At 48.4% G+C, this 12,806-nt stretch overlaps 1 protein-coding gene across 3 annotated transcripts in view; it reads left to right on the forward strand.

Moving 5' to 3' along the window:
* The window catches only part of ATAD1 (ATPase family AAA domain containing 1), a 39,017-nt gene that overhangs the window by 19,331 nt on the left and 6,880 nt on the right, over positions 1 to 12,806 (forward strand). For all 3 annotated transcript variants that reach the window (XM_043983797.1, XM_043983796.1, XM_043983798.1), the window contains exons 4-7: positions 825 to 945; positions 6,229 to 6,429; positions 8,914 to 9,020; positions 12,297 to 12,386. In XM_043983797.1, the coding sequence (XP_043839732.1) occupies positions 825 to 945; positions 6,229 to 6,429; positions 8,914 to 9,020; positions 12,297 to 12,386 (519 nt within the window). The remainder of the gene's footprint in view (positions 1 to 824; positions 946 to 6,228; positions 6,430 to 8,913; positions 9,021 to 12,296; positions 12,387 to 12,806) is intronic.

Consider the following 12,806-nt stretch of genomic DNA (forward strand, 5'->3'; position numbering starts at 1 on the left):
TTTCCTAGGGATGGAGTACTAGGCTCAGAGGGCCAGCAGTCCTCGGGGCTCCAGCCCAGGCAGGCCCAGTGCTCTGCAGGGGACGCTCTGTTGGGAGTGAGACGACCTTGGGCAGATCCTCTCTGCGCCCTGTGCCTCAGTTTCCTTCTTTGTTAGCTGAACTGTTTCCAGCTGCTTTCTTACTCCTGGTACTCTTCCTGCCAGGTCACCTGACCAGAATGGCTTGTCCTATTGATAAGCCTGGTGTGATTGGTGCAGCCACTCTTTACAAGGAAGCCTATGGATTATGTGGACACCACTGCCTGCATCTAACCTGTGGCTCCATCCCCTGCTTTGACTGGCCTGGCTTACTTGGGATCCCCTTTCCCACAGACAGTATTTTTCATCTAAGTGGTCTCACAGGCCGTCTGTTTGATTGTGGCACTCACTGCCTCATTTAGTGTTGAACTAATGGTTAAATGAGCTGCTATAAAACTGGGTTGCCTCAGAAGCTTGGGGTTCACGTCCTGTTTCACTCTAGAGATTCCCTTGGGCAAGTCATTGAACCCCCAGGCCTCAGTTTCCCCATCTGTAAAATGAAAGGGATCAGACTGGTGACTTTAAATGTGCCTTCCAGCTCTAAGTCAGTGCTCCTTATGATTCTTGTTTACTTGTTTGTTGACCTAATTCTGTGTTGACAGATTGTGCCTTGGAAAACCATCCTCCTCACCCCCCAGACTTGTAACTCGCCTTATTTCACCTGATCCGAGATAGTGCTCAACCTTTTCTGGCTTCTCGGCTCTCCCCTGTCCTGACCCCTCTGCGTCTGCTCGTTCTTTCCTCAGGTTACTTGGAGTGACATAGCTGGTCTGGATGATGTCATTACAGACCTCAAGGACACTGTCATCTTGCCCATCAAGAAGAAGCATTTGTTTGAAAATTCCAGGCTTCTCCAGCCCCCAAAAGGTAGGGGGGAAGGGGAGGAGGTCCCAGGAACCTGACTTGGCTGCCAACACAATAGATCCTGAAAAGTCCACATTCATCGATGCAGCTCTTGGGTCATTTTTTAAATGAATATTATGTTTTATTGTATTTATTACCCAAGTACTTAAATAAATACTTTTTTTTGTCCCCTGGATAGTTAATTAGGCAAATCATAAATTCAGTTTGTACATTTCAAGCAAATTAAAATCTGAAAGACAGCAGTGGTTGAAATTTCAGAGATCTGAGCCAAATAATTTCAAAATATCTAACTCTTTGGGGTAGCCAATAGTTTAAAATTCTTGTTCCCATTCCAGAGTTTGAATTAAATGGATTTTGACCTACTTTTTAGATTATAACCATTCTTTTTACAGGCATTGGCAAGCTGCAAGTGACCTAAAACCTAAATAGTGACAGTAAGCCAATCTGAGACTAAGGAATAGGGAAAGGACATCTCTCTGACTTTGTTAATTAATATGCCAATAGGCATTGGACTGCTTGACCCAGAATCTTGTCTCTCTTACTTTGCGCTAAATTCATAGACATGAGCTTAATTGCACAGCGTTACCCTTGGAGGGAAACCAGTCCCTCTTTTCACCAGGACTTCTCTGTAGGCCTCGTGACTCAGGAATTCAGAAGGTTTGTTGATTTAGTCTTCAGGGTGGACAATGCATTTTTTAACTTAATTATTTTTTAAATTTTGCACTTAAAAAAAAGAACATTTCCATGTATGAAATAAAAGAGAAGAAAGAGGATTGCACATGTATTTGTACTTATTTTGAAAAGTACCTCCAAAGCCTCGGTTGTGGTGGGTTGCTTGGCTGGCTCTCCTGAACAGCAGGGATGGGGCAGGGGCTCTGCCTTGGAAGGCATTGGGGGCCCTCTTTCGGTGATGCTGGATGGCACTGTATTCTGGCCCACACTTACTGAGTTTAGTCATTTTTGAGCTTGTCAGGGTTCTCTTACAAAGGGCAGAAGCTGAGAGTGACCCAGAGGAGCCGTCCTTAGCCAGGAGCGGGCAGCGTGAACCCGGCTTCAGGATCGCAGGCCAGGCCCAGAGAGATGTTCTTCAGGGTTGCGTTGGTGCCATGGGTAGAAAGATGGTGGGTGTGATTCCCCTCGCCTGCCAGGAAGACTTGGTCAGGAAAACAGACTGTCTTTGTTATTGTCACATCAGGCACCTGGCTGTTCTGGGCTCCAGCACCCCATGTTTTCCCCTGGGGCTCCAAGAAGCCGTAGCATGAGAAGCGTCCACATCCTAGGAAAACCATCTTGGCAGACGAGCTAAGCTAGGTTGAGGGTAACCAGTGGGCCTCACACCCGTCAGTGAGTTCAGGAGATGTGTCCCCCAAGGCATGTGCAGACTTCCCCAGCAGAATGGCCGGGTGAAGGCGGCCAAAGCAGGCCCAATGGAGCAGGTAGAGCTGGGTCAGACATCAAAGACACCACGGTCACCCCCTGCATTCCAGGCCCTGCCACTGGACCTCGATGACGCAGGAAGAGAGGATGAGACTGATGGCTTTGTGCAGCTCTGCCTCACTTCAGTCAGTTCACAACAAGTCATAGTTTCGTGATGCCTCTGCTCCTCTGTGCAAATGAAGGACAACAACCCCCATTTGCTGGAAATGTGCTGTCGCTGCCTCGGGTCTGCTCTGGAAAGAGGCTTGATGAGTGAATAATCTTAATACCTCGGAGACAGTTCAGACCCCTCAGACACAAACGCTGCACTCCATATCCTCATTAAACCATTGACTGCGCCAGGCAGCCAGGTGGAATTAGACGGTGTTGATTGTTCAGCAGTGAGAAAAGCAGCAGCACCTAAGTACACATGTTTGCATCGCACTTGAAGGTGTTTGTACCGTGCAAATGTTTGTCTGCAGCCCGCTGGCAGTGCAGATGAGCTGCATTTTTCCGACAGCATTGTCTGAGGCAGGATTCACAGCCAGGTCTTGGGATTGCGGGCACGGCGCTTTCCCAATACTCTGTGGCTTCACTGTAAAGCCAGATTGAGTTTTAAGGTTGGTCTTACTGGCTGAAATCCCTTTAAGATAGGCTGAGACTGTGCAGATCTAGTAAACAGAAACTACCCTAGATCACAGGTTGAGATTTCATTTGTGGTACAATTTACAGTGAGGTTTTTGGCACTGGACATGAAATGTCTGCAAAAATGGTTATAACTAACTCTTCTGCATCCAGACCAGTGAAGTCACCCCACATGTGGGCACTAAGGCCAGACCTTGGTGCATGGCATCAAGGGCCTGCTGTGTGCCGATTCCTGCCTCCGGTGTAACCTGCAGATGCTTTGTACAGACGAGCTATAGACAGGAGAGATTGGGGGTCACCCATGGGGAGAGATAATAGCATGAAGGGGACTCGGGAAAGGCTTCCTCCAGGTGGAATTTTTGTTGCAACTGAATGGAAACTGGGGAACTCAGTAGTTGGCAGAGAGGGCACAGCATTCCAGGCATGGGGGACATTTGGAGAAAAGGCCCAGAGCTGAGGGGGGGACATGGTAGGGTAGGAGGAGGTACCAGGTGTAAGTAAAATCTATAGGGAAGAGTGTGAGGCTGAAGGGGGCAGACTTGGGGTGGGGGGGCTGGAGGAGGAGACAATGCTTACGGCACCGGACAAGGTCAGCCAATTACAGAGGAGGGATTGAGCACAAGTGGGATGGAGGACATCATCAGAGAAATGTATGATGGAGAAAAGACCAAGAGATCAGCAGCAGCTGCCTACTGGTACTTCTCCTTCCCCATCAGTGTATTAAGGGTGATGTGCACATGCATTGGGAGTGTCCTTGAGGAGCCTGTCTCAGCACCTCCCGTCTTCAGCACCACGGAAGTAACGACCAATCGAGAAAACGGAGGTCTTGGGATGCCCTTTGTTGGTGGTAAAGGCATTTGATCTGTTAGAGCGTGATTCCCTTGTGAAGTCCCCCCTGCGTTAAGAAGCGTCTCCCATGGCTGCGTCAGCGCCACAGCCTTCCCTGGAAGGTACCATGGAGGGCAAGCATTAACATCAAGGCCGGAGCCTGGCGCTGGAGAAGTCTGGGCTCAAGACCTCTCTCCATCAGCAAATGTTCTGGGTCTCCATGTCCTTGGCTGAGAATGAGGGGACTGGCACGTTCCAGCTCTGAGTCTGTAACCAACGAGATGTGTCTGACTATTGTGGAAGCCGTTCTGCCCAGAGACCTCCGGGCACAAGGAGGCCTTGCTCTCTTGCAGGGCCTTCCAGATACTTCTCGGGGTGATGGCATTCAGCCTTGGCACTTAGGGAGCGGTGGATGAAGAGTGCTGATTGTATGGACTGAGGTGAAGGGGCGGCCTGTGGTGCTCATGCATCAGCTTATACACACCATGGACAGACCCTGTCACTGGACCCTTAGAAGGAGGAGAGAGGACCCCAAGCTTTTTCCCAGAGAAAAGGGGCCGTCTTTTCAACACCAGTATTTTTCCAGAGATGATGTATGCCCCAAAAGAATGGGGGGAGAAGAGTGTTAGAATATTTTTAAATTGACTAGCCTAATTTGGGGGGCTAATCTGACTGGAGGACTAATCTGGGGACTTTCGACTATTTGACTATCTGACTTCGTTAATTTAATATGGGCCGTTTATAAAGTTCCACCACACTGCTCCCAAACTGATAGACTAAAGATTAAGAAGCCTCTTAACCAAATAATCAAAGCAGAGTTTTATTTATGAGATACTATTTCAAATTAGGAATACAGGGAAATAAAATGTACAACCTGACTGCTTTCCTGCAGTCTCTTTCCACTGTGTCTCTTTCCCACGTGCTGCTCAATAAGGGCCTTAGCCGAGGCCAGCCTCAGGGCACGTTACACTTTCCCTGGTTTGTATTAAGGCCTGTAACCTTGTCAGCCCGGTCTCTCCTTTTCCGAACCGAACTCTCCTCCGTCCTTGTCCGCTCTCCCCTCTAGTCAGCCCCTCCTTGCTCCTTATTTTTTCTTGCTGTCTAACTCCCAGGTCTATATATACCTTTTCTTCTCTCCACTCAAATCTCGGGGCTTCCTTCGCCCCCACAGACCAAGCTAATCCACCAGCCAGGGCTGCGACTGGTTGGGGGTGGGGGGTGTACTCCCACTTCATGTGCCTCAGCACAGGCTATCTTTCAGGTAGCTCCGCTCAGGTCGGAGGGAGCTGGGGGCTTTTTTTTCCCCCAGCTGTCTGACCTGGCGTCTTGCACAGCCCACGGGGCTTTTTCGCTCAGCTGAAGCTGAGGAGGAAGGGGAGAGACCCTGAGGGCCTACGGCTTTCTAATCTCAGCCTAAAGGTAGGGTCCCCAAATCAAAATAAATTTCCACAAGGGCATGGTGCCATTGCACGTATCCTAACAACAGGTATCATGAAGGATGTCATCAGACTGAGGAACCTCTAGTGGACAGCCTGCATGTTCTCTTGGTGTTCTTGGAGGAATTGAGAAGCTCCTAGCATGCGGGTATCTCTGATGAGCCCAGGGGATGACATGGAGAAGGGTCCAGAGGCTAGGTGGGCATGCATGGGTTGAAATCTGCATTATTAGAGGGTGCATCCCATGGAGGGAGGTCACAGTTCCTTTGGCATGTAGGTCTCTTTTTCACAAATTGGAATAAGGAAATCCACAAAGGGATTTGAGACTCAAACTATTTAGGGCTTTCCATACAAAAATAACTTACTGTATTGAGAAATCAGCTTTGCAGACTCCTGATGGAACAGGACCGGGTATGTCCTTGGAAGTCTATATTGGAAAAGACTCAGAGAAGGCTCTTGGGGCATGGATGCAGAGCTCCTTTGGTCACCATTCTTACTCTTTATCTGTTCTAGGTCGTCAGAATACCTCGATGACCTCTGAGAGTGGTGTCGATTTCAGGGTGTCAGCAGGAATGACAGATCAGTGGGCATTGACATGAGATAATGTTCACTGTCATTTAGGCCTCTGATCTGCCCCCAGTGTCCACTGTACAAAATAACTCATTTAATCCAAAAGGTTCAGGACAATCATGACACCTCCTTGCATAGATGTTTCACGAATGGGGTTTGCTTAGACACGACCAAACGCACCAATGAAATCTACTTGAAAACTTTAAATTAGGTGTTTTGTCTTACTTTCCAGCCACAGAAGTATACAGTAACGTGTCACATGCCGTGATAGAAGTGAGCAGAAACAGAATTGGGTTGTTGGTCATGAGGCTGTTGGCTGGCTGGCAGTGGCTGTTGGGCGTCCCATGGGAGGGAGCCCCTGCATCAGATTCTCTGTGTGTTCCTTTTTCAGGAGTTCTTCTCTATGGGCCCCCAGGCTGTGGGAAGACGTTGATAGCCAAGGCTACTGCCAAAGAGGCAGGGTGCCGATTTATTAACCTGCAGCCTTCCACCCTGACGGATAAGTGGTATGGAGAGTCTCAGAAGCTGGCCGCTGCCGTCTTCTCCCTCGCTATCAAACTTCAGCCCTCCATCATCTTCATTGATGAAATAGGTAAGGCGGCTTTACGACACTGAACATTTGTATTTCCCACATGAAATCAATGCTTCATACTTTAAAATGGCTGTCTGCTTTAAGTTCAGGACCATCTTAAAATGGGATGTCCTAGCTTTTTTAGGTGGTTCATATTTTTATCATCTAGAAAAATTTTCTAGGTGTAACTTGGAAAAATTTTTTTTTAATTTTTGTTAACACGAGGACAGAGGTTTTTTCATGATGATTTCCTTACTACTATCTTCCCTTCTTAAACCTCATTTCCCTTCTCATCAGGGAATAAAAGTGATCCGGGTGGTCAGTGAATTTGCCAGGTAACTGAAGCTTCCACTTTGAAACACCCTAACTGTGGTTACTATAAAAAGAGCCTCTTTTAAAAACTCCGAATGTTTGCATTTCCTGCTTTGACCAGAGAGGATTGGATGGAACCTAACTTTCTCTGGCTCAGTGGTGGCTCTGAGGGGCACTTAGCATTCAGGGCTGGACGCTCCGTGATGGGCAGGGCTACAGTGGTTGGGGCCTCTAGGACTGCCCAGCCCTGCCTGCTGTGACACCAGAGGTTCTCAGTTTTCTCTGAAACAGTCATCTTCATCATATTTTTAACATTTAAAAAACTAATTTATTTTTAGCACTCTTTTTTTTTTTTTTTTGCGGGGTAATGGGGGTTAAATGACTTGCCCAGGGTCACACAGCTAGGAAGTGTCAAGTGTCTGAGGTCTGATTTGAACTCAGGTACTTCTGAATCCAGGGCTGGTGCTTTATCCACTGCACCACCTAGCTGCCCCTTTTTAGCATTCTTTTAAAAGAATTTTGAGTTCCAAATTTTCTTCCTTTCTCTAGCCCCTCCCCCATCCATTGAGAAGGCAAGTAATGTGATATCAGTTATCCATGTGAAATCATGCAAAACATTTCCATATTAGCCATGTTGCCCCCCCCCCCAAAAAAAGCAAGAAAAACAAGAAAAAAGTATGCTTCAGTCTGCACTCAGAGTTGATTAGTCTTCTCTCTGGAGGTGAATAGCATTTTTCATGGTGGAATCTTTGGAATTGTCTTGAATCATTGCATTGACCAGAGTGGCTAAATCTTTCCCTTTTGATCAGCCTTACGCTATCACTGTTACTGTATATGTCACTCCACTTTGGATCAGTTCATATAAACCTTCCCAAGTTCTTCTGAACCCAGCCTGCTCACCCTTTCTTATAGCACAGCAGTGTTACCACAGCTCGTTCAGCCATTCCCCAGTTGATGGGCATCTCCTCATTTTCTAGGTCTTTGCCACCCCACAGAGAGCCGCTAGGAATATTTTTGTACATATGGGTCCTTTTCCCTTTTCTTTGATTTCTTTGGGATATCAGCCTAGCAGTGATATTGCAGGGTCTAAGGGTATGCCCACTTTTATAACCCTGTGGGTGTCGTTCCCAGTTGTTCTCCACAGTGGCCGGACCAGTTAACAGTTCCACTAACAGTACATCGATGTACTATTTTTCCACATCCCCTCCAACAGTTGTCATTTTCTTTTTCTGCCTTGTTAGCCAACCTGATGATAGATGTGAGGTGGTGCCTCAGAATTGTTTTAATTCTCATTTCTCTCTTATGATTTAGAGCATTTTTCATGTGACTATCTACTTTTCAATAATGAAAATCTTCAGAGATCATGGAGAGGCATGGGGTTGTATTGGCGCATTATGGGCATTCAGTTATGTCTCACCTGCCGCCCTCTCTAGCTTCCTAGCGCCCCAGGTTCCGAAAGTGAAGCTTGGTGCATTCTATCTAAAGGTCTAGGAGTACAGCAGAAAGCAGACTTCCATTGGTTAGCAAACATCAGTCAATGTGGATAGAAAAAGAGCGCCAGCAAGGCCCTGATCTCTAGTGGGAAAGGCAAGGAAAGGTCCTTGGGAAAATAGGGCTGAGGCTACATCCCTCCCCCTCGGAGCCTCCCCTCAGCCCCGAGCCTTTCCTGGAACATCTTTTCTACATTTATGTTGAGGGGCCAGTGAATCTAAATATATATTTTCACAAACTGTTTCAGTATAATTGGTTTCCTTTGAAATCCCGTTTTATTTAAAAATATGATTCTGAGAAGGTGACCATAGGCTTCAGCAGGACCAGAGGGATCTGGGCAAACAAGAGGTGGAGAGCCTTCATCTAGACCAGACAAGTGGAGCTCTTACTCAGAGGAAGCATAATTGCATGACTTTTCCCCTTAACTCTCCATGCATTTGTAGAGCATTTCGCAGCTTAGAAAAGGCCTTTGTTGCCAGCCCTGGGTTACCTCGTGCACCTGGTATTCATTTCATTTCAAGGATGAGGATAACTGAGGTTCTTGGGGTGGAGCACACACTGAGTGTCCAGGGCAGAGCAGAAGCTTGGGTCTGTCCACTCACTGAAGCTTCCCCGGCCGCTGGAGCTTCGAGTGAGGTCTGGTAGCGAGTAAAGGAGGGGCTCTGCATTGTTCAGGTGAACCTGTCCTTCTGTTCCTTGTAGACTCTTTCCTCCGAAGCCGCTCGAGTTCAGATCATGAAGCCACTGCCATGATGAAAGCTCAGTTCATGAGCCTCTGGGATGGGCTGGACACGGACTACAGCTGTCAGGTAGGTGAGGAGCTGGGGCTGTGGGGGCCGGGCGGGCTGTGGGGGCCGGGCGGGCTGTGGGGGCCGGGCGGGCTGTGGGGGCCGAGGCTGGCGGCTCAGCGGGCTCAGCGGGGGCTGAGGAAGCATTTGTACTCAGGGTTCTTAGACCCTGTGTTTGAAGGCACTCGTGTTCCATTCTTTAGTGACCCTTTGCCACAGAATATGAATGGATGCATCTGTTTGGGTTAGCAGCAGGTAGATCTGTCTTCAGGGATTTCCAAAACTCTGGTTTGGAAAGGAATGAAGTGACCCGTTGCCCTGGGCCCAGGAATAGGCCTTCTTGCCTCGCCTTTTTTTTTTTTTTCACTCACCACCTGCTGCTGCTGCTTTTATTTTTTTATTTATTATCATTTTTTTTTTTTTTGGTGAGGCAATTGGGGTTAAGTGACTTGCCCAGGGTCACACAGCCAGCAAGTGTCAAGTGTCTGAGGTCGGATTTGAACTCAGGTCCTCCTGAATCCAGGGCCGGTGCTCTATCCACTGTGCCACCCAGCTGCCCCCTGCTGCTGCTTTGAGTTTTTCCTCTTACTGATTTTTTCCATCTTCTCTGCTTCCTCCCCAAATTCCTCTGTACTTTTGACTTACCATCTCCCTTCTCACCTTTTCTTTCCTTCTTCCCCCAAATATAAAAGGAAACTTGTTTCTGGTTTCGGTGTTCTGTTTGGAATTGTTTTTTAGGCTTTTTTTTTTTTTTTTTGGAAAACCAGTCTTCCTGCTGTCCTCTTCCGCCTTCCATTCGATAGGCAGTATAGAGGGACTCATGCAGCAGGGGAAGAGAATCCTGAAATACCCAGTGGTTTGGGTGGGAAATATGGCCCAGTTGAGAGATGGCTCCTTAAAGGCACCTGACATGACCAGTTACTGGTTGTGAAAGGTCTTCCTAACTGAACCATCGTTTGCTCTTTTGAGGGCTTGGGCCCGTCTGCACCTTCTCTTCTTTTCCAGTCTTTGTTCCTGTCTTCCTTTAGCCCTGGCCCGGGGGGCTGCCTCCTCCTTCCCATCCACGGAGTTGTTTGGGGACATCTCGGGCCTCTTGCAGAAGTCGGTCATTGTTGGGAATTGGCTGATCTGGTGTGCTCTGGGCCTCCCCGTGGTCCTCCATGTCTTTGCCCTCCCATTTCTAAATCCTGAGACGTTTTCCACATCCTCTCCGTGCCCACCTTCTCTTGAAGTTCCTACGTATGCATTAATTTGATTTGAGCACCTTAGGGTCCGTGTCACTGCGGGGGGTAACCCAGCTCCTCCTGCCCACATCCGCAGGTGTTTGCATGGTGTCTCCCCATTGGACCATGAGCTCCTCCTGGAGCTGCCCAGTGCCCAGTGCCTAGAGAGCTCAAGATTAGCACTTCTCACGGACTTGGCTGTGCCAGTGACCCGGGGCCCCCTTAGCGGGTGCACTTCCTGTTCCCACCTCTGCCTCTTCAGGAGGAGCCTCCTGTTCCGCTGGAGAATATCGGCATTGGGAGGATTTACTCCTTCCTGCCTGACGCCCACTTGTCGGGGTGGCTCCGTGCCCTCTGATGTTGGCGGGGCGGCTTCATCTTGAGATCCCCGAGGTTTGAGACCGAGTCTGTGCTCACTGGGAGGCACCGGCTTAAGTGTCTTCTGTTCATCTGCTCTCTCGTTTTCTGAGCTCTTGTTGGCAGATGGGGAGTTTTTCCCTAGTAGTTTAAATTCTTGAGTTTATGTCAGTGGGTTGCTGAGATTTGGACATGTTTTCTTCTTGGTCTTATTCCATTTGTCCACTTTTCTCTTTTTTATTTATTACCATTTGGGCAACGATGCTTTTTGTGTTTTAGATCAGGGAACACCAAGCCTGCTTCAGCTCTGCTCTTTTTTCATCATTTCCCTTGATATCCTCCACCCATTTGTTCCTCGTGTATTTTATGGGAGTTCTTATTTTCTTGGTGGCTTAGCTCCCAGAAATTTAATACATTTTGTTGTTATTTTAAATGGATTTTATCTTTCTGCCTCTTATTTGGTTTTTCTCAGTATCATAAAGAAATACTGGTGGTTGGTTATTTTGTGTTCCTGCTGCTTTACAGAAGCTTCTAGTTCTCGATTTGTTTGCTAATTCTCACAGGTTTTCTAAGTAAACTGTCATCTGCCCTCACCATGAAGAGATAGTTTTGTCCTCCCTCTTTGTTGTTCTTTTCACTGTGACTCCCATTTATAGTGTTGGGCCAGAGAGCAGACGGACCTTCCGTGGGAAGGTGTGGGCTGGCGGGCAGTCTCTGGAGAGGATGCCGCCAGTAAGGTGCCCATGGAACCCATCCCTGGATTGAGGGCCAGTTGGCTGAGGAAGCAGCAGCGTTAATGAATCCCTTCTGTGGGTTGGTTTGGTTGTCTTTCAAAGTGAAAGCGGTCAGAGAGTCTCTGTGTTCTGATGAGGAGCCATCAACAGAACGTTGGGAAGGAGATTCTGTTCTAGAGGGACTGTGCTTGACGTAGATGCTGAGTTTCCTTTCTCCCTCTAGATGGCAGCCTTGCCCAGCCCATGGAAGGTAGTGAGTGGCTCGCTGGGCTCAGGAGTCCCAGAGGCCATCTCTCCAAATGACACAGATGGGTTTTTTGTGGAATTCCCACACATTTGGTTCTAAAATGAGGCAATGTGCTGTGCTTGGGTAGGCATGAGGAGAACGATGGGCAGATCCCAGGGTTCAGAGTTCATGGAAGCTTGCAGAGAGTTCCCTTAATTTTTCTTTATTTCTCCTGTTCTTGCTTTTAAAATGGGGGGAGCTCAGGACCATCGCCCTCAGGATGAGCCCCCAACAGGCTCAAGGATTGTCTCAGAGCTGCGGTAGCATTGTCACGATGAGCATCTGCCCACAGCTACAGCAGTGATGGAGGGAGAGCTTGAGTCAGAAGTCCCTGGGTCCCTTGGGCCTCAGGAGTACGGGAGGATGCCCGCCTGCCGTCTCACCACTGCACCAGGGCAGCTTTGGCCGCACCAGGTCATCCAGCTGGCCAGCATTTCTTGAGTCCTCACGGGGTCAGAGTAGAGTTGCTCCCGGAGTCACTGTGACCTTAGCACAGGAGTGCTCCCTAGGCCCGACGTTAATCTTTAGCTCAGCGCGTGGATTTAATGTTTTTAAATGAGTAGCAGCCACATGGAGACTTAAATAGGAGCAAGATTGAGCAAACCCGTTTACTGCTACCCTGTTTTCCGAATCTGGTAACGATGACATCAGGGGGATATTCCTGGTGCCTCTAATCCTTTCCCCTTTACGTGCTTAGGTCATCGTGATGGGAGCAACCAACCGTCCTCAGGATCTCGATTCCGCGATTATGAGAAGAATGCCTACGAGATTTCATATCAACCAACCAGTAAGTTGTCGGGCAGGGAGCTGGCGTGCCGACTGGCACCCCTCCTTCCCTCCCCACCCCACCGTGCTCTCGAAAGCCCTGCCTGGGGTAGGCCTTTGCCTTTAGAGTAACTGATGCCAGCAGATTCACGTGGACTCACGTTTTCTAAACTTTGAAGAAACTGGAAATCATTTTCTTCTACTCTGCATCGTTTAGTTTTTGTGTGAGGGTGGGAAAGGACATTGGCTGGTTCATTCACGAAGCTGTTCTGGCCTTTTCTGACTCCTCAACAAGTTTCTTTAGGGGCAGGAAAACCAGGTGAAAGCTTGATTTGGTCCATGAATTGGAACCATTTCTAAGCTCAGGAATTCATTTGGATCTTCTCTGGCTGCCTGAGGTTCCTGAGCATTTCCTGCTGGCTTTGGTGCCAGCCTCTTGGTT

The sequence above is a fragment of the Dromiciops gliroides genome, chromosome 2 (genome assembly GCF_019393635.1).
Source record: "Dromiciops gliroides isolate mDroGli1 chromosome 2, mDroGli1.pri, whole genome shotgun sequence".
NCBI lineage: Eukaryota > Metazoa > Chordata > Mammalia > Microbiotheria > Microbiotheriidae > Dromiciops > Dromiciops gliroides.